The sequence below is a fragment of the Tachysurus fulvidraco genome, chromosome 1, assembly GCF_022655615.1.
Source record: "Tachysurus fulvidraco isolate hzauxx_2018 chromosome 1, HZAU_PFXX_2.0, whole genome shotgun sequence".
In the NCBI taxonomy this organism is placed as follows: Eukaryota; Metazoa; Chordata; class Actinopteri; order Siluriformes; family Bagridae; genus Tachysurus; species Tachysurus fulvidraco.
The window spans coordinates 19,990,155-20,009,824 of record NC_062518.1 but is presented as its reverse complement, the minus strand read 5'-3'; the positions used below and the strand labels follow the sequence as shown (position 1 = coordinate 20,009,824).

The 19,670-nt window shown below is 39.7% G+C and overlaps 1 protein-coding gene across 2 annotated transcripts; it reads left to right on the top strand.

Annotated features, from left to right (window-relative positions):
• Positions 1-8,668: 8,668 nt before the first annotated feature.
• On the top strand, positions 8,669-19,305 carry nos1apb (nitric oxide synthase 1 (neuronal) adaptor protein b). Of its 2 annotated transcripts, XM_027148542.2 has the most exons (11): positions 8,669-8,829; positions 8,959-9,096; positions 9,289-9,360; positions 10,412-10,504; positions 10,600-10,658; positions 11,870-11,978; positions 12,298-12,376; positions 13,484-13,581; positions 15,189-15,332; positions 16,849-17,017; positions 17,106-19,305. In XM_027148542.2, the coding sequence occupies exons 2-11, from the start codon at positions 9,019-9,021 to the stop codon at positions 17,414-17,416; spliced, it is 1,212 nt and encodes a 403-aa protein (XP_027004343.1). In that variant the 5' UTR covers positions 8,669-8,829; positions 8,959-9,018; the 3' UTR covers positions 17,417-19,305. The 2 variants fall into 2 exon arrangements, with proteins under 2 accessions (XP_027004343.1, XP_047673477.1); XM_047817521.1 differs by lacking the exon at positions 8,959-9,096 and having other exon boundaries at positions 8,679-8,829.
• The last annotated feature ends 365 nt before the right edge of the window (positions 19,306-19,670 follow it).

Here is a 19,670-nt window from a genome sequence, read left to right as displayed (position 1 = left end):
GCACTAATGCTGTGACTAGCTTCCTTAAATACAGCCACTGTTATTTCAAAACCCTTTAAAAGTATAGAATCTTTTGGAATTGTGACTTTTCAAATTGGAAACTACTGTTGAAAAGAGTGGAAGCTTATGAGCATTTCTGGATTTTACATTTAGAGCATTTAGCAGACACCCTTATATCCAGAACGACTTACATTTTATCTCATGTTTGTACAACTGAGCAATTGAGGGTTAAGGGCCTTGCTCAGGGGCCCAGTAGTGGCAGCTTGGTGGATGTCGGAATCGAACTCACAACCTTCCGATTGGCAGCCCAACACCTTAACCACTAGGCTACCACATTTGGTTTTACTCAAAGCTGCCTGCAGAAAAATAGAACAGTTCCCATGTCAGTATACCCAGCACCTCCTTTCCACTCCCCACACACCATGGTGCTACCACCACCAATCACCAATGTTCTCAGGTTGATGAGCGATGTTTGTTTTTTAAACAATGCGGACGATAGTTACGTCATTTTACATTATTTGAACAGTTGGATCATGACATAAAATCCCAAATCCTTAATATCATAAAAGTAGAATACAGTTCCAAAAATGTTGAAAAGTTATTACTCTTTATTTTTTTCACCTAGAGAAGGCATCTTCCGACCGACTCATGACCTCACGATCTTTTACTCAGAGGTCTTAAAAGGGATAAATAACAGTTTTATTTAATTATTTAAAAGGTATAAATACACAACAGGGGGGCATGTTGGCTTAGTGGTTAGCACGTTCGCCTCACACCTCCAGGGGTTGGGGGTTCGATTCCTGCCTCCACCTTGTGTGTGTGGAGTTTGCATGTTCTCCCCATGCCTCGGGGTTTCCTCGGGGTACTCCGGTTTCCTCCCCCGGTCCAAAGACATGCATGGTAGGTTGATTAGCATGTCTGGAAAATTGTCCGTTGTGTGTGTGTGAGTGTATGAGAGTGTGTGTGTGCCCTGCGATGGGTTGGCACTCCGTCCAGGGTGTATCCTGCCTCGATGCCCGATGACGCCTGAGATAGGCACAGGCTCCCCGTGACCCGAGAAGTTCAGATAAGCGTTAGAAAATGAATGAATGAATGAATGAAATAAACAACAGTTATCCAACTTCCCACTATGCTTCTACCACCATCGTGCTTCACTATGGGTGGAAATATTTTTGTTCTCAGTGTGAAGACCAGCGTTAGGATTGCTTCATAATGTAATTATGGCTATGAAACCTTCAATTATTCATCAATCACAATCTTATTATCTTCATCGTGTGTTGAATACCTTCTGAATACTTGTTCACCTAAAGGTGGCAACTGACTTACTTATGACCTTCATCTGGACTCATCTATTATATTTTTTATCATCCCATTCTCGTGGGATCCCATTCATCCCACTCTCGAAAAGCTTGTCTCAGTAAACACCTCATTATGTGCGTCATTAGGAATACAGCATACAGCCATGAGGAAACTGCAACCACTTTAAGGTAAAGAGGCATTTGTAAAACACCCTGTGCGTGTGTGTGTGTGTTTTTTTTTCTTAGCCAGCACCGCCGAGCAAACGTAGATCACCATGACGACAACCAACCACGCTTTTGTTCTACTCAGAGCTCAGACGGAGCTTTAGTTCTCGAGTGAGTCACAGGCAGCTCCATCGTCTCCGTACGTTGATCGGGGGTTAGTCTGAAGGCTGCAGTTCTTAACCTATGAAAGAAAGCTTACTTCATGCAATTCATTGTATGACGAGTTCCTCTGTTCCTTACTGCAACTTTGTTCTTACAGTGCCCTCTGGTGGCTAAGGAACATATCCTAAAGGAGAAGGAGAAGCCCTTATTAGGAGAAGTCACATATACATTACAGCACATGGTCAGCAATGATTCAATGCTCCTGAAGCAGTGAGGGTTAGTAGCAGTGGCCTTGCTCAAGGGCCCAACAGTGGCAGCTTGGCAGTTCTGGGACTTGAACCAAAAACCCAGAGCCAGAACCACTTGATCCTCCACTGCTACACTGCTACATAGTTACAAACAATCCAGTACAAAGTTATTTTGTCTGCATCAAATATTGTTATATTTACATCTAGATATTAATCTAGCTAGCTATCCTACCTTTCTTCTTTTAGCCTAATGCCAGCTATCCTACTTTTCTTCTTTTAGCCGAATGCTTAGCCTAATGCCAGCTCATCAAACATCTGGGAAAATATCAGCCTGGCTACAAATGAACAAAAGTACAGCATGACTGTAGCCCAAATAAAATCATTATGAGAGGGAGTGAAAAATCTGTGTACTGAAGGGAAATAAAAAACATTCAGCATGTTTGCTAAAGTTGAGAAGCACGCAACAGAATTTTTGGAAAGTATGCTCATTTTTTGGCTAACAAGCCATTCCAGGACATTTCAGAATTTGGAATCAGCTCACGCCTGGAGACGTTATGAATAAGAGCCAACTGCAAGTTTTATTTATTTATGTCTTCATTCATTCATTTTCTACCGCTTATCCGAACGTCTCGGGTCACGGGGAGCCTGTGCCTCTGTCAGGTGTCATCGTGCATCGAGGCAGGATACACCCTGGACGGAGTGCCGACCCATCACAGGGCGCACACACTCTCATTCACTCACACACACACTCACACTACGGACAATTTCCAGACATGCCAATCAACCTACCATGCATGTCTTTGGACCGGTGGAGGAAACCGGAGTACCCGGAGGAAACCCCCGAGGCACGGGGAGAACATGCAAACTCCACACACACAAGGTGGAGCCGGGAATCGAACCCCCAACCCTGGAGGTGTGAGGCTAACGTGCTAACCACTAAGCCACCGTGCCTCTTATATATATGTCTTACCTCTAGTAAATAAATGAATTATGGCAAGTTTATTTCTGACCTGATGCCACAGGAACATGAATTCAGAACCCTAACACTTTTCTTCCCAGCTTAGCCACGCTAATTATTACAAAATTGCAAAAGTTCGAGACTCTGCTCATGTTTTCAATATAAAAAACAAATAAGCTCAAAACATATTTCAGATGTTTGAGCACAAAAATATCACCGTTTTTTTTTCTGTTTTATAAAAGATGCAGTTAATTTCATTACTTGTTTTGTTTTGTTTTGTTTTTTAAATCATTGTCATTTGTGTATTTTAATTCTTTTTACCCTAACAGTTTAAAACCATTCATTGTGAAGTCAGAGTGATTTTCTCAGTCGTTTACTTCAGCATCAATTAGAATCTATCAAGTTTTTTAATAATAGAAGCAGGTACAATGAGTTAGAACAACAACTAGCAATAAATGGGGCGTGTTTTCTTTTGTATCCTGAATTTGCTAATATTCACTGTCTATATTTGGTTAAGTTAGATTGTTTGTTCTTTGCTAATGGCTGGTTAGCCTAGCATCGATTCCAGTAGCTAAGGTACGTAAACGTAGCTAGGCAGTGAGTCTGATTCTAGCTAACGTGATGTATTGAATATTTACCTGATATTTTGCTCACTGGTAAACTAACTAACTAAGTAAACTACATAGCGTTAGTCAACGAACAAAATCGGGGGGGAAGAGAATCATAATTGTTTTTGTTTTTTTTTTCTGAGAGAAAACATTCAATAACCCAGAGCTTAAATGAAGTGGAGTAGATGCATGTGCTCTCGTTCTGTACTGGCATAAATTGACACTCCATTATCGTTTGGTCGGCCTTTAAATCAGGATGCAAATAGAAAATGGTATATCAGTGTTTTATAATCCCTAAATGTTTCAGTGAATGAGAAGAAATGTACTGTACTTTGTGTTCAGAGACACTTTGGGTGTTCTATAACATGGTGAGCCTCAAATGGACAATTACAGCTGTTCCTCCAGGACGGATTGACATCACAGTTGCTTTGAGACACAGGAGATATATATAGATAGATAAAAAGAGAGAGCGAGAGAGAGAGAGAGAGAGAGAGAGAGAGAGAGAGAGAGAGAGAGAGAGAGAGAGAGAGTACATACAGAACTGGTGGTCATTTTAGCCACTTTATTGCTAACATGCTAACAAATTTAGGAGACAAAAGAATGGATGACCCGTTTTATGTTAGTTGTTTGTCTAGACCAAACTTTTCAGACCCTGACCCCCAGTATTAGACTGCTGACGACCCGCATTTATTCTTAATGTAAGTCAGCACGGAGAATGTCTTTTCGCATAAATACGTTGAGCCAGATTGCATGAGTACATCCAACATGGCTTTCGACAACCGTGGATATTCCAGCGAGACAGAAACCCAGAACTCATCCAGCGTCTTGCCGTCAAATGCCGTCCTCAGGGTTCGGTCGGTTGAAAGTTCTATCAGCGCATCTTTGGTATCTGACGCCATATGATTTGCCGTGGTTACATTGAATGGTGACCTTATCCAGTCATATTGGTCGGGAGCGTCTCCTTCGGGGAAATACTTATGAAAGTGATCAAAAGGGACATCATTACAACCGTTTTTAACATATTAAAAATAAATAAATAAATAAAATTAAATAATTAAAGTTTCTGGAAATCTTCTTGTCTTCTGCTAAATTTTAGCAGGTTAGCAAAACATTAGCCACAAAAAAAAAATTGGCCAGAATCCATTGGCTGCTAGAAGATTGAAGACGCTTAGTCGTAACTAAACGTCACAGAAGATGATGAATTGCCTACGTGATATCCATGGTTTATGTTCATCGCTCGGTCTCTGAAGGTCATGTTTATTTCAGTTTCTGTGCTCATCCAAGGAACTTCCCAGATCAGTTCAGTCCTCCTGGAAAATCCACAGAGCACAACTGGAACACGTCCACATGATGAACTTCAGACTAGTTGGCACACAGAAACAGTGAGAACCAGGAATGAGAGAAATACCAAGAATTGAGAAAGATGGAAATAATAAAATAAATTAAAAAAAACAACAACAATTTGAACAATGATCAAAGTTGGAGCAGAAGCACATGGAAGGTGAAATACTGGCTGCTTTGGGTGCCAATACTTTTTGTTATTCATGATCATTTCTTTTTTTTTTCTGTCTCTCAGTCTTTCACCGTACTAAATGTTCTCGTCAGTTATTTTCTCACCTTCTATTTTTGTTTTTTGTTTTGATCTGTGTGTCTATTTTTCACCTGTGATTTGAGCTCGTATTCTTTCGCTGTCTGTCCTGAGGTAATTACAGCACCACACAATGTTCTCTCTCATTATTCTACCCTTTTGCACCCGGTTTCATTTTCTCTGTATGTCTCGCTTAATATTTCTCTCTTTCAAATGCTTTCCTTCTATCCGTACTGCTAGTGAAGGGTCACATTTATTCATCAATCTCTCTATCTATTTATTTATCTATCTATCTTTTCTCTATCAATCTCTCTGTGTTTGCTATCTATCTATCTATCTATCTATCTATCTATCTATCTATCTATCTATCTATCTATCTATCTATCTATCTATCTATCTCTTTTGCTCTCTTTCTCTGTCTCTCTCTCTCTCTCTCTCTCTCTCTCTCTCTCTCTCTAATAGAGAGATCTTTACAGTGCTCGTCTCTCTCTCTTTCTCTCTCTCTCTCTCTCTCTCTCTCTCTCTCTCTCTCTAATAGAGAGATCTTTACAGTGCTCATCTCTCTCTCTCTCTCTCTCTCTCTCTCTCTCTCTCTCTCCTCTCTACTCCTCCTCTCTCTCCTCCATCTCTCTCTCTCTCTCCTCCCCTCTTCCTCCTCTCTCTCTCTCTCTCTCTCTCTCTAGTAGAGAGATCTTTACAGTGCTCGTCTCTCTCTCTCTCTCTCTCTCTCTCTCTCTCTCTCTCTCTCTAGTAGAGAGATCTTTACAGTGCTTGTCTCTCTCTCTCCTCCGCTCTTCTCTCTTCCTCTTCCTCTCTCTCTCTAGTAGAGAGATCTTATACAGGTGCTCGTTCTCTCTCTCTCTCTCTCCTCATCTCCTCTCATCCTCTCTCTAAGTAGAGAAGATCCTTTACAGTTGCTTGGTCTCTCTCTCCTCCTTCCTCTCCTCTCTAATAGAGGGCTTTACAGAACATTGGCTCATCCTCTCCTTTCTCTCTATCTCTCTCTCCTCTCGCTCCTCTCTCTCTCTCACTCTCTCTCCTCTCTCCTCTGTAAGATATCTTTACAGTGCTCGTCTCTCTCTCTCTCTCTCGCTCTCTCACTCTCTCTGTCTAGTAGAGAGATCTTTACAGTGCTCGTCTCTCTATCTCTCTCTCTCTCGCTCTCTCTCTCTAGTAGAGAGATCTTTACAGTGCTCGTCTCTCTATCTCTCTCTCGCTCTCTCACTCTCTCTGTCTAGTAGAGAGATCTTTACAGTGCTCGTCTCTCTCTCTCTCTCACTCTCTCTCTCTCACTCTCTCTCTAGTAGAGAGATTTTACAGTGCTCGTCTCTCTCTCTCTCTCTCTCTCTCTCTCTCTCTCTCTCTCTCGCTCTCGCTCTCTTAGTCTTCCTCTATTACACAACACTATGATATTAAAAGCACAACCAGAATGTGCAGTGTGTTCTCAGGTGGCTTTTCCTTCCTGACCTTCGGATCATGAACATCTTCTTCAATCAGTCATGTTTTTGTATGTATATTTATAACCATGTTTTTTGGTCCATGACGCAAATTTGGACCACAGTGTGTCACAAGGCAGGTGAAGGGGCACAGGGGGTTCAAACAAACCAGAGGGACATGAATGTGAGACTCATATACTGTACACACACTTATGTATGCTGACAAAATGAGGTGACTGATAATTCGTGTAATTCCAATTACAAAACGGTGGATAGAAAAATGTCTATGGACCGAACACTGTATGATTTTGTGACATATGGCTAAGTACAGTGACTCATACTCAGAATTTGTTTTCTGCATTTGACCCATCCAAAGTGCGCACACACACACAGCAGTGAACGCACACACACCATGAACACATACATAGAGCAGTGGGCAGCCATTTATGCTGCGGCACCCGGGGAGCAGTTGTGGGGGTTCGGTGCCTTGCTCAAGGGCACCTCAGTCGTGTCCGGCCCGAGACTCGAACCCACAACCTTAGGGTTAGGAGTCAGACTCTCTAACCATTAGCCACGACTTCTCTTTTGCAGTGAGCTTCATTGTTAGCTGATGTGACCTAATCTCGTTTTCAAGCAGTGACGGTAATTGACAGAGTTATTGATCTTTACCTCAGCCTGAATTGAGCTGCTGATGGATGAAATGATAATGCTGTAATCATAAATAGCCCAGAATCTGTCTTGTTGACCTACTCAAAGCCAGTGTGACTTTGTGTGACTGCTATAAGGAACACAAATTGAAAAACAAAGTGAATTGATTAGAATTTTGTCTGATACGGGTCACTATAGTATGTAAATCGTTTGAGGTGTGACATTTACTGTGTGAGGAAATCTAGCAAGACAGGTTTAAGTTGTTAAAAACAGCTTGACCCTCTTTTTTTTTTTTTACCACATTTAACATACCTAGCTCAATATTTGCTGGAAAAAAGCTTAGCTAAGCGTTTAAAAGTACATTCAATGTGTTTGCAGAAAATACCACAGGAATGTCTGATAAGGATCTAACAAAGAACATAAATCCCCATAATATTAAATCCCCATTTAATATATATATATATATATATACGTGTATATATATATATATATATATATATATATATATATATATATATATATATATATATATATTAAATGGGGAGGGGATTTAATATTATGGGCATTTATGTTCTTTGCAGTTGAAAAATAAAAAAGATTTTTTAGAAACAATAAAAAAAAATATTGTAAATGAAATGTAAATGAAATGTATATATATATATATATATATATATATATATATATATATATATATATATATATATATATATATATATAGGCTATACATGACAGTGTCACTGAAGAAGAGACAGGAGTCAGAGCTAGAGGCAGCCGAGCTGAAGGTGATGAGGTTCTCTTTGGGAGTGACAAGATTGGACAGGATTAGTAACGAGTTCATCAGAGGGACAGCTCATGTTGGACGTTTGGGAGACAAAGTTAGCGAGGACAGATTAAGATGGTTTGGACATGTTTAGAGGAGAGAGAGGGAGTATATCGGTAGGAGAATGTTGGACATGGAGCTGCCAGGCAGGAGGCAAAGAGGAAGGCCAAAGAGGAGGTATATGATGTAATTAATGAGGATATGAAGCTAGTGGGTGCAAGTGTTGAGGATGCAGAAGATAGGGATAGGTGGAGAGAGACGATTCGCTGTGGCGACCCCTGAAGGGAAAAGCCGAAAGAAGAAGAAGAAGAAGAAGAAGAAGAAGAAGAAGAAGAAGAAGAAGAAGAAGAAGAATAGGCTATACATGATGTTGGACACAAAGTGCTTACTCTTACCACCCTAACTTTTCTTATTTACCTGGAACATCACATCCTGAAGTGTTCTTTTTACCAATCAGCTGGCCAACAGGAGTGGAACATCTTCAGATGTTGTTCTACCACCTCGAGGTTCAGCATGTTGCATCTTTTGAGCTGCTCGTCTTGTTATTTATTTTTTGCCAGAACTGGGTCTTCTTGATCTCCAGAGCTAAAGGTCACAAATCAATTATTTCTGGTTAAATTCTGGTTATTTACTAGTTCAAGCAGAGGAAATAAACCCCACGTCATGAACCGTTTAGCACTAGATCCACCACTAGATGTCAGCTTTTTCTAACAAATCCCATCCACGTCCCCCCCCCTTCCCACAAGCTTCTTAAACATCACGAGGCGAGGAGGAAGAGGAGGAGGAGGAGGAGAGGCTGCAAAATCATAAAACAGCTGGACGGGACGCAGTGAACGGATGCACGACATCTGTCCAGCATCTCATCAGCATCAGAGGATTTCTCTCTTCTGTTCATCAGGTGAGGCAGACTCTTGTTGGTTTTATTCACATCGTTGCTAGAATTTTAAGAGAGAAATAACAGAGATCTGTTGGAATAAAATGATGACCGTTTATATTTTGATTGATATCATCTTGACACACTCGTCAGCCTCTGGAGGCTTCTTGAGAAGCCTTGTATTCGACTCCATATCACTTACAAACACACACGATGCCCGAGAAGACCAAATATAACCTGGTGGACGACAGTGATGACAGCTTTCAGTGCGGCATCGCGTTCCAGGTGAAGGTGTGTGTGACTGGGGTCACTGATGAGGCTGATGATGATGATGATGATGTGTGTGTGTGTGTGTGTGTGTGTGTGTGTGTGTGTGTGTGTGTGTGTGTGTGTGTGTGTGTGTGTGTGTATCAGCAGGTCGTATATTATTTGTGAGTTTAAATTATGAACCCACGTCCACCTTCTCCTCGATTCTCTCTCTAGTTTATTGGCACTTTGGACATTGTGCGTCCCCAAAGCAGGCTGGACATCCTGGCAGCCATGAGAAGGGTCCGGGTGAGTGGTTTTTTATTTATTTATTTATTTATTTATTTATTTATTTATTTATTTATTTAAAATGTTAAATAATTCTTATTTTAGTCTAAATACTCTTTTTTAAATTAGTATTTATGTATTATTTTCTTTTTAATAAATTTTATTTTAGTCTAAATACTCTTTCTTTATTATTATTTATTTATTTATTTTCTTTTTAACAAATCTTATTTTAGTCTAAATACTCTTTATTAATATAATTGTTTATGATTTTTACATTATGAAAATTGCAATTTATAAACTTATATATATATACATGTATATATTTACATTTCATTTATAATATTTTTTTTTTATTGTTTCTAAAAAAAATTATTTTTCAACTGCAACTTTTTCTTTAAATATTTATTTAAATAATATTGTAATCAAAGTACTAAATTATTATCCAATAATACAGAGTAATGTTTATGATATTGTATTTTTACATTATAACAATAGCATCTATTGTATATTGTGCAGATGGATTTTATATCTTTTTATTTAATATTTTTTATTTGAAAAATTATTTATTTATTTGTTTTAAATAGCTGGCTGTAAAATTCTACAGTGTTAAACTGAGTTTTAAATATACAATTTTCATACCGTGACACTGTGTATGTATTCTTTCTGGAGTCATCATATGATCATCGTGAACGTTTTTAAATAATAACTCTATTTCACAACGAAAAAGACAGAAAGAAAATCCAAGGGCATACATTTTTATTTTGGACTTGCTCCAGTGCCGGCTTATAGATTTATGGCAGCAGCATTGCACCAGTTTTCTCTGAGAATAAAAACCTTTCACATTTTTATTTTTTTGTAATAGACATTTCAGGCTCAGTGCTGAGTATCTGGTTGAAATGGATGGCACTATGTGTAGGGAGCTGGAAATAAATAATTGATAAGCTCATGCTGATTTTCAAGAAAAAACAAAAACAACGTTCTTTGCCAGTCTTTTGGTCTTCGTCATAGGATCAAATAATTTCTGTTTTCTTGTGAATAACTTTGTTTTTGTTGTTTGGTTCTTTTTTTTTAGTATGAGTTTAAAGTGAAGAACGTCAAGAAGATGAAAGTCAGCCTTGTTGTAGCGGTGGATGGTGTCCGAGTGGTGATGCATAAGAAAAAAAAGGTCTCGAAGGACATTGTTTTAACTTTTACTATGGCAGATCTAATAAGGACAGGATTTGTACATTTTCTTTTTCTTTTTTTTTTTATTTCTTGTAGAAAAATGCATACAGCTGGGATGAAAGTCATGTAACGTTGGCACAGGATCCCATTTACAGGTAAGAAATGTATAGATATGGCTTTTAAGCATTTCTAATGAACATTTAATTATTTGGATACTGTTTATAATAGGGGGCAAGGTGGCTTAGTGGTTAGCACGTTTGCCTCATACCTCCAGGGTTGGGGGTTCGATTCCTGCCTCCGCCTTGTGTGTGTGGAGTTCGCATGTTCTCCCCGTGCCTCGGGGGTTTCCTCCGGGTACTCCGGTTTCCTCCCCCGGTCCAAAGACATGCATGGTAGGTTCATTGGCATCTCTGGAAAATTGTCCATAGTGTGTGAGTGAATGAGTGTGTGTGTGTTCCCTGTGATGGGTTGGCACTCCATCCAGGGTGTATCCTGCCTCGATGCCCAAAGACGCCTGAGATAGGCACAGGCTCCCCGTGACCCGAGATGTTCGGATAAAGTGGTAGAAAATGAATGAATGAATGAATGTTTATAATGACCTCGGACCAGTCCAGAAATGGAAGTAGTGCAGAGTAATGATGATTGGTTCCTCTTGTCACATTACTTCTTATTTCCAGTTTTTTGATGTCATGGAAACCGTTATAATGATTCTTGACATACAAAAGAGAAATTCATATGACTGGAACCCGTCGATCACGTCTGCCCGCTTAGGAACTTTGCTTTGCTGGTTTGCTTTCCTGTTTCGGTGACAGCTGGCATCCAAAACACATACTTGTGTTGGTAATGTCCGAGCACAAACTGCATGACGAATGGACACGGTTCTGAAGGCATTCTTCTGCAAACATCTTCTGTTATTTGACACCAGTCAGTAAGCTTAAACATTGCGGTAACCACAAGTACTGTGTGTTTTACACTGTATTAGAGACACCACCTGCATGAGGTCCACACTGAAGAATCTAGCATCTTCATTTAATCATAAACACTGAATGGACCAATAAGGTTTGGCTACCAGACACGAAGACGTGGTGGCCTAGCTTTTTTAAATGTCTATAAAAGGAGAGGTATTTCCTCTGAAGATCTACTTGTTCAACATCCAATAACACCTCTTTGCAAGAAACTGGGTAATTCTTGCACAGAACTTACAGTACACATGAAAAAAAACACAATCCCAACCAGAAATAGCATTGGCTGACAGCTGAGGCTAACATCTTCATTGTCTGTGAAATGGTACGATATGTTTGTTAACTCGCATTGGTAAATTTTACTGTATCATGTGTTTTTTTGGTTTTTTTTTTGCAATTCCCAGAATATTCTATGTGTCCCATGACTCCCAAGACCTTAAAATCTTCAGTTATATTGCAAAAGATAAGAAGAGCAACGTGTTCCGCTGCAACGTGTTTAAATCCAAGCGAAAGGTCAGTCGGCTAATCGACACTGTATAGACAGACCAGACAAATGTGATTTTTAATTATTTTTAACATATCCTACAGAGCAGATGAATTGATTCGATGTGGATATGGAGCAGGGTTGAAGCTTGTGTGATTAGGGTTGAATACTAATGAGTTTGGTACAGTAGAGGTTGGTCTAATCTCCTTGCTGTTGGCTGTACCAAAGGTGCCAGTGTTTATACCGTATGTGTTTTAGTTTAGTCCAAAGTATGTATCAAAAAATGGATGCAATTGTACAACGTTAATTATTTACCTTTCCTGTTCTATTCCATTGTTCTGGTGTAAGAGTCAAGCTATGAGGATCGTGCAGACAGTCGGCCAGGCATTCGAGGTTTGCCATAAACAGAGTCTGGACACCGTGGATGGTAAGTCTCTACTTAATAGTCCTCATTCAGCAAAGAATATACTTGAGACAATAATCGTTGTGAAAATAATCATAGAAAAAATATTTAATATCTTGATATCAATGTTGTGATATAAGATCATTTTCTCTTCTCTAAAGAAAATTTGATTTGATTTATCCACTAAAGTACCTTCGATTAATTGGATCAACTGACAAAACATTTTGATTTGTGTCATTTTTTTGGAGTCAGATATTATGTATACAATAACCAGGACGCTTTTGGACAATTTCTGGCCTTACATTTACTTATGGACTTTGATATCAAACACATCAATCATTGGAGGGTTTTTACAGTGGACAAGAGAGATACCTCTATGAGGTGTCAAGTCTTACATGTATCAAATGGCAGTTCAGAGTGGTCAGGCTTCTTGGAGAAAGGGTACATCCTAATGTAGGGGTATCAGGAATGATCCAGAAAGGACTGTTGTGGTGTGGGTGCAGGTTCTCATTCTACCCCGGCAGGATCCACATCTGATTAGTGAAAGCCTGGATCAACCGATTAAACAGGAGGAATCCGTGGCTCCTTCTTGAAAACCTGCACCCAGCATAGCCTTTTGCAGCTACAGTTGGACAGCACAGTTATTTACTCCATAATGTTACTGGGGGACTTAAATGCTCAAATTGTGAGTGGCAGATAAATGAGTGGGGTGTCAGAACTAGAGGTCTTCACGGGTCCACTTAGATCCGAAAACCCGAGGTCCGACCCGAGACCCGAGCGGGTTCGGGTCTAAAAGTTTCACGTGACACGGGTCAGGTATAATAATAGCGGCGTCGGGTCTCGGGTAATTTAAAATGAATGTGTTTTTACCAAACGGACCCGATAAGACCCGAACTACTGTATCTCGTGTGTGTGCATCGACTCGAGTCCTTTTCCAGCCTCTCCTCTGTTGGCCAAGAACCCTTACAACATCGTGTGACTGGCTAATTTTCGTTGAAACAGACCTGTCAATCAATTTTGAATCCATGCTGTAGCGGTTACACTAAAGTAACATTCGGGTCCAGTCGGGTTAAAAAAAATTGCCATCGGGACGGACTCGGGTCTAATTTCTTCGCTTTTTTATGATGGTAGAATGGTTGTTGAAGTGCGAGGAGGAGAGAGGAGAGGAGGACGACACTCCAGATGCCGATACCAACACAGAGGAGACGGTGCAGAAGACAGATGTAAAGGTACCGCCTAGATGCACTTTGACAGATATGAATATTAAATGCAGTTGTGTATAAGATACTGTAATGATGAGGCAGGATCAGATGGAGTGGAATTCTTGTGTGCGGATTTATTTAAGAAACACAGGCAGAATAATCCAAAATGCAAGGATAGGGCAGAGAAAACAGAACATTAGCTCAAACAGGAAAAGCATACATGGTTTAATATGACAAACGTCACAATAAGGCAGCAAAATTGGCAATTGAGTGAAGAAACCCTGTGCCCCGGAAGTGCTAATATTCAGGCAATAAATCCCTCTGATGGTTTGGAGGGGAAATTGCAGGTGGAACCATTGCAGATACATTGGGACTTGGGAGCAGTGCAAAAAATACAGTTATAAGACTAAATGTCTGTTTAATTCTTAAGATGTGAAGCTCCAGCCTGCTGAAGATACTGAAATAATACACCTTCGTTGCATGAAGAGTTGAAAAAAAAAATTTTTACTGGCTGTGGTCTTCTGCCGTTCTATGCTTCTGTTATGCTTTTCTGCTCACAATGCTTCTAAAATGTAATTATATCAGAATGTATCTGCATCATTGTATGCATTACTGTACATCACTGATTTTTATTTACATTTACGGCATTTGGCTAATGCATTTATCAAGAGCGACTTAAAATTTGAACTCATTTTAGCGACTGAGCAATAAAGCGTTAAGGGCCTTGCTCAAGGGCCCAGCAGTGGCAGCTTGGTGGACCTGGGATTCAAACTTTAATAAACATTTTTATAAAACGGAAAACATGAAAACACCTCCAGCATTCATGTTGAATTGAGATATTTTGTTCTGTCCTGTAATGAATAATGCAGTTGATAGCATAAATGTTGCACATGGTTTTAGCATTTCTATCAAGTCTATAATGAATAAAATATACACAGACTGTTTATCATCAGTGCTCATGTATCTGAGCTTCCCCGATATCAACTGTCTAAAAGAGACTTAAACACAAAAAGCTTTTCTATAAATTTGTAATGTTTAGCAGCTTGAATTTTTGCATATAGCAGCTTGATTTATTGTATATTTCTGACATAATATAATATAATATAATATAATATAATATAATATAATATAATATAATATAGGGGGCACGGTGGCTTAGTGGTTAGCACGTTTGGCTCACACCTCCAGATTTGGGGGTTCAAATCCCGCCTCCCCTTGTGTGTGTGGAGTTTGCATGTTCTCCCCGTGCCTCGGGGGGTTTCTTCCGGGTACTCCGGTTTTCTCCCCCGGTCCAAAGACATGCATGGTAGGTTGATTGGCATCTCTGGAAAATTGTCCGTAGTGTATGAGTGAATGAGAGTGTGTGTGCGCCCTGTGATGGGTTGACACTCCGTCCAGGGTGTATCCTGCCTCGATGCCCGATGACGCCTGAGATAGGCACAGGCTCCCCATGACCCGAGAAGTTCGGATAAGTGGTAGAAAATGAATGAATGAATAATAAAATATAATATAATATAATAATTAGCTGTTCAAAACATTTATCTGTATAGTTCTCTGTGTTTTCAGAACTTTAGTCTTGGCCTCAGTCCATTTTTTGAGACTAGTAAATTAATTAATCTCTTTTCTGTCCCCAGGTCTCTGAAGATGTTGTGGTGGAAATAGAGCCATCAGGGGTGCTGTCACCGGTCCCAGAGCGGCTGTCACTGAGCCACCGGGTCCAGCTCCTGAAGAAACAGCTTAAACAGCAGGAACAGAAGAGCCAGGCTGCCTCAGCACAGGCAAACATACAAACAGAGGACCTTCAACTGACATTATTATTACAGTAGCATTTAATGCTATACATGTAGCTACACTGAAACCTAACCGCAAAGTTACCTTCAGTAACAATAAGGACATTTTGGGGGTTTTTAAATAAAAGTTGTAGTTCATTGAACTACCAAGGGAGGGATCCAAGGGTCAGTCATCTGTCATACACCAGCTACTAAATGGGGTCCATTATTTCAACCTGCAGCACATGTTGTATCTCAGGACTGTGTAACACACTTGGAGAACGGCATTCACTAATTTACAGGGGTTTCGTTACCACAACGTAAAGTGGGCATGTTTCCGGAGGTCTTGGAAAAACGCCCTCTTTAAAAAAAAGAGCATACCTACGAAGGACAAAACAGTCATACAGGTACATTTATTTTAGAAAATAAAATAAACAACCAAAAACTACGGTTATGGTTAGGGTTAGGGTTAGATTATCAAATAGGCCACGCCTACCCGATGACGCAATAACTGTTACGCTGTTCTGAAATCCCTGGAAATAAGTGCACCCCACTTGGATAAAAGTGTTGTCTGTCCTCTTCAACTCATATGCATTCACCGATGTGTATGATTGGCTAGTGTCTCTGTGATTGACAAGGGAGAAAGAGAACACCATCCCTCCTACCTAGACACAAAAGACAATTGGCTTCTGGTTATAGATGACTGTGGCACCAAAACCGCTATGCATACTAGATATCATGTTGCAAGGAACCTGATCGGTTTGCATCCCAGGATCTGACGGATGTCCACATTTACACATTCTAGCTCATATAGCAGTCCTAGCAGCAAGTGACAAGTTGGAAACATCTTACATGTGGAAGCTCCGACCTTGAAAATCTATTACAAGAAGAGAAATTTGGCTCTTCAACAGATTAGCTGCATGTCTACCTTCTAGCTTCATGCAACCTTTCTGACAGATGACAGGGCTGTCAAGATGATAACGGCAGGCAGAAATGTATGCATCTTGGCCACACACCACTCATATAGTGTAGACGATCGATATCAAATCCAACAGGGGTGTTGGCAGGGGCAAGCATAGTGGTAAGCCAGAAAATGTTGCACGTCAGACTGTTTCATTGTCAGCCATATTGCTACTACTGGGGACAAAAGATACTGTTGTAGGTGTTTTCACAGCGCATTTTTTTTGCATTGTGCTAGTCTTCAGACTCACCGCAAGCAGATTGTAATCACATCAATATACAAGTTTGTTGCACTTCTTAACATAGTTCATTATCAATAAAGTGTAGTATTTGGACTACAGTATATTCTCTATTAATGCTGCCTTTTATTGTCTGGTAATGCTTGCAAAACCTTTATGGTAACTGTCATGCAACGTTTACACTAGTTCTAGTAGTCCAGTTCAGGGCACATACTGTAGGAAGGAAGGTTATACATGTAACTGGAGTACTACAGCTTCATATGGTTGTTATTATTGATGATATTTACGGTTGATCATTGTAGTTCCTTGTTGTTTTTCATTCGCAGGCTGCCCTGCTCCAGCAGCAGCTGTGTTTGGAGGCTCGGGCAAGGACGGAGGCTCAGGTTCGAGCTCACCAGCTCCTGCAGCAAAACGGCGAGCTCCTACAGCATCTTTCCATGCTGATTAAACACATCCAGGAGCTGGAGCTCCGCACTCACTCGTCCTCCTCCATCAGTGAGTTTTCATCATTTGTATTGGTAGCTCTTAGTAGCCAATTCAGATCTTTTAAACTTTATTAAATCCAATACTCTGTGTCCTGCAGTGGGTTCTCAGGATAGCCTGTTGGAGATCGCTCTAAGAGACAACGTTCCTCGTTTCTCACCCTCAAAGAAGCCTAACGTAGTGCGCCTGGATCCTTTTGGATTCTTTCCAGAGCCTTCGGACAGTGAGAAGAAGCCAGAGCAGGACCGGGATTCAGGCCAGGGTCCAGATGAAGAGCAAAGTGAGAGTTCTCCTACCGAGGCCCACTTCTTCTGCACATTGGAGCTCCCTGGGTTCAGGGAATCGGGTATCGCATCTGGATATGACTCCAATACGGACGAGAGCGATGATAGGGAGAGCTGGGGCCAATGAGCGATTCAGGATTGATACTCTTAAGCAATGTTGGAGATGTTTAAGAGTTACGAGATTATGGATTCTATTGTGTTGAAGTGGAGATTTGTAGTGATACGGCCAGTGACTAAAAAGCATAACTAAGAGATCTGAACTCTATAAAGTGTTTTGGAGGGAAACTTCTCTACATTTTGAATGAAAGTGATGAAATTATGAGTGTACACATGACCTGATGTTTATTTTACAGTATTTTCCTTATTTAAATGAGCAAACTCCCTTTAATTGGTGTAAGAAATGTAAAGCAAGCTTTCAGAACTCGGTTCTGTTTATTTATTTATTTCCACATTCATTAGCAAAAATGCTTGTATCCTTGAGGGTACACATGTTTTCCTGTCAACTTGGATTCAACTTTATATAATTGCGCGTAGGAAAATTCGGACTTACAGAACAAAAATGCTTTCAGGTGATTTATTTATTTATTTATTTTGCAGTTTGCAGTTCTGCATCATATTAGCAATCTAGCAAGACTGAACAAACATGTATATGCTACGCTGTGCCCTTTCTATCAATACCTGAGAGAGGAATGATCAAAATGATGAGACATGGTCAGAAGAGGATGAGGATAGAGGCAAGAAGAAATTATGAGTTCTTTTAAAACTCTTCAAACAAGACCTGCTTGCTCAATTGCTATCGTCACTGTGCTCGTCCGGCATCATCACTGTGTGACAGAAAACAAAACAAGGAGACAATGGATAATAGTCCTGTGATCATTTTAATGCTTTTGGTGTGACTCTACTGTTACTGTGATGCTAATATGCTGAGCGTCCATGATGTCTACAGTGGACCTGTACATGCACTACTACTTGTGCTGTGTGAATTTTGTTCCGTTTGACTGTAAACATGCCCTTACACATCTAGAATTTCTGCATCTGTATAGTATAGAAATGGCAGTGGTCCATTTTGGCCAAAAACCACACAGAGTTATTGTCACGTCTACAGGATCCGCAAACAACATGATAAAACCTGATCCCTGTAAAACAAAAACAAAAAAAAAAAAAGCTGGTTTAAGACACTGCAAAATGTTTCAGATCACAGATTTCCTTTCTTTTTGGTTTGAGCTCATAATGTACAAGAATTTATAACAATAGCAGTGTACACGGTTTTGGTTGTATCAGGTAACACCATACGAGTGGCTTAAAACGAATGCGAAACTGCACGTCTAAAACATAACACACTAACCTTCATTTCATGAATTTCATGAACTCTTTCAATTAAAGATCCCAGATGAAATATTAAAAATCATTTCTAAAACTAATAATAGAATTTTAAAAATACCGACAAAAAAAACAAGAAGAGTTGTAGTATTGCTAGCTAATGAATCTAGCTAGTTTCTTTATTTTGTTTGTGTTTACATTTTTTCTAGCCTGGAAATGAGCACCGCTCTGAGATAAAGCTAATCTCTTTATTCGCTTTGCAACTCTTGTTTAAAAGGCAACTCAAACAGAAACTGTCAGTTTGGGAAGTAGATTTCTGCTTGTCTGTGTGTTTATTGCAGATGTAGTTCACCTTGCTGCCAGCAGGACAGCTGTTAAAAAAAAAATCACAAACAGCTGAATAAAAAACTTCACTTTGCTCTATCTGTAAGCTTGTGGCAAATCCGGTGTTGCATGAGTGCATTTTTTTGAGGTTGTGTCAAAGAGAGAATGAGAATTTACTGTTCCTAAACAGTAAAGCGACTAGTGTGTAGCGAAATGATTATTTGCGACAGGTCTAAATGCAGCATTATGGTGTATAAAATGTTTCATTAAGCATGCAAATGCTTTTCAGTAATTGTTTTAACATTATTAACAAATCAAACAGGGTTTTCCTTTTTCAGTTTGCATTCAATAAAGCTACTCTCAATCAGCTGACATGAATCTCTGTTTAAATGACTTAATTGTTATACAAAATATATTGAAACCTTTGAATGGTTTAGCTGTCTTAAGGGCTATGTGTTCTGTATAGTTAGTGTAGTGTGTATAAGATTGAACGAAATACTCTGAAATATTATGTCAGATTAGCTTGCTTTACCCTCAGCTGTGAAGAGTGTAAACAATAATAATTAAGACCTTACAGAATACCTGTTAACAATAGCGGTGTATCCGGTGAGTTTCGCTAATGCTTGCTATTTAGCTAAAGTCACCATTGATGATTATTAAAAGCTATGAATATGACAACAAAATTCCAGTCAGGTTTGCTTAAGTTAATTGTCTGAGTAGTGTTAGGAGAAAAATAA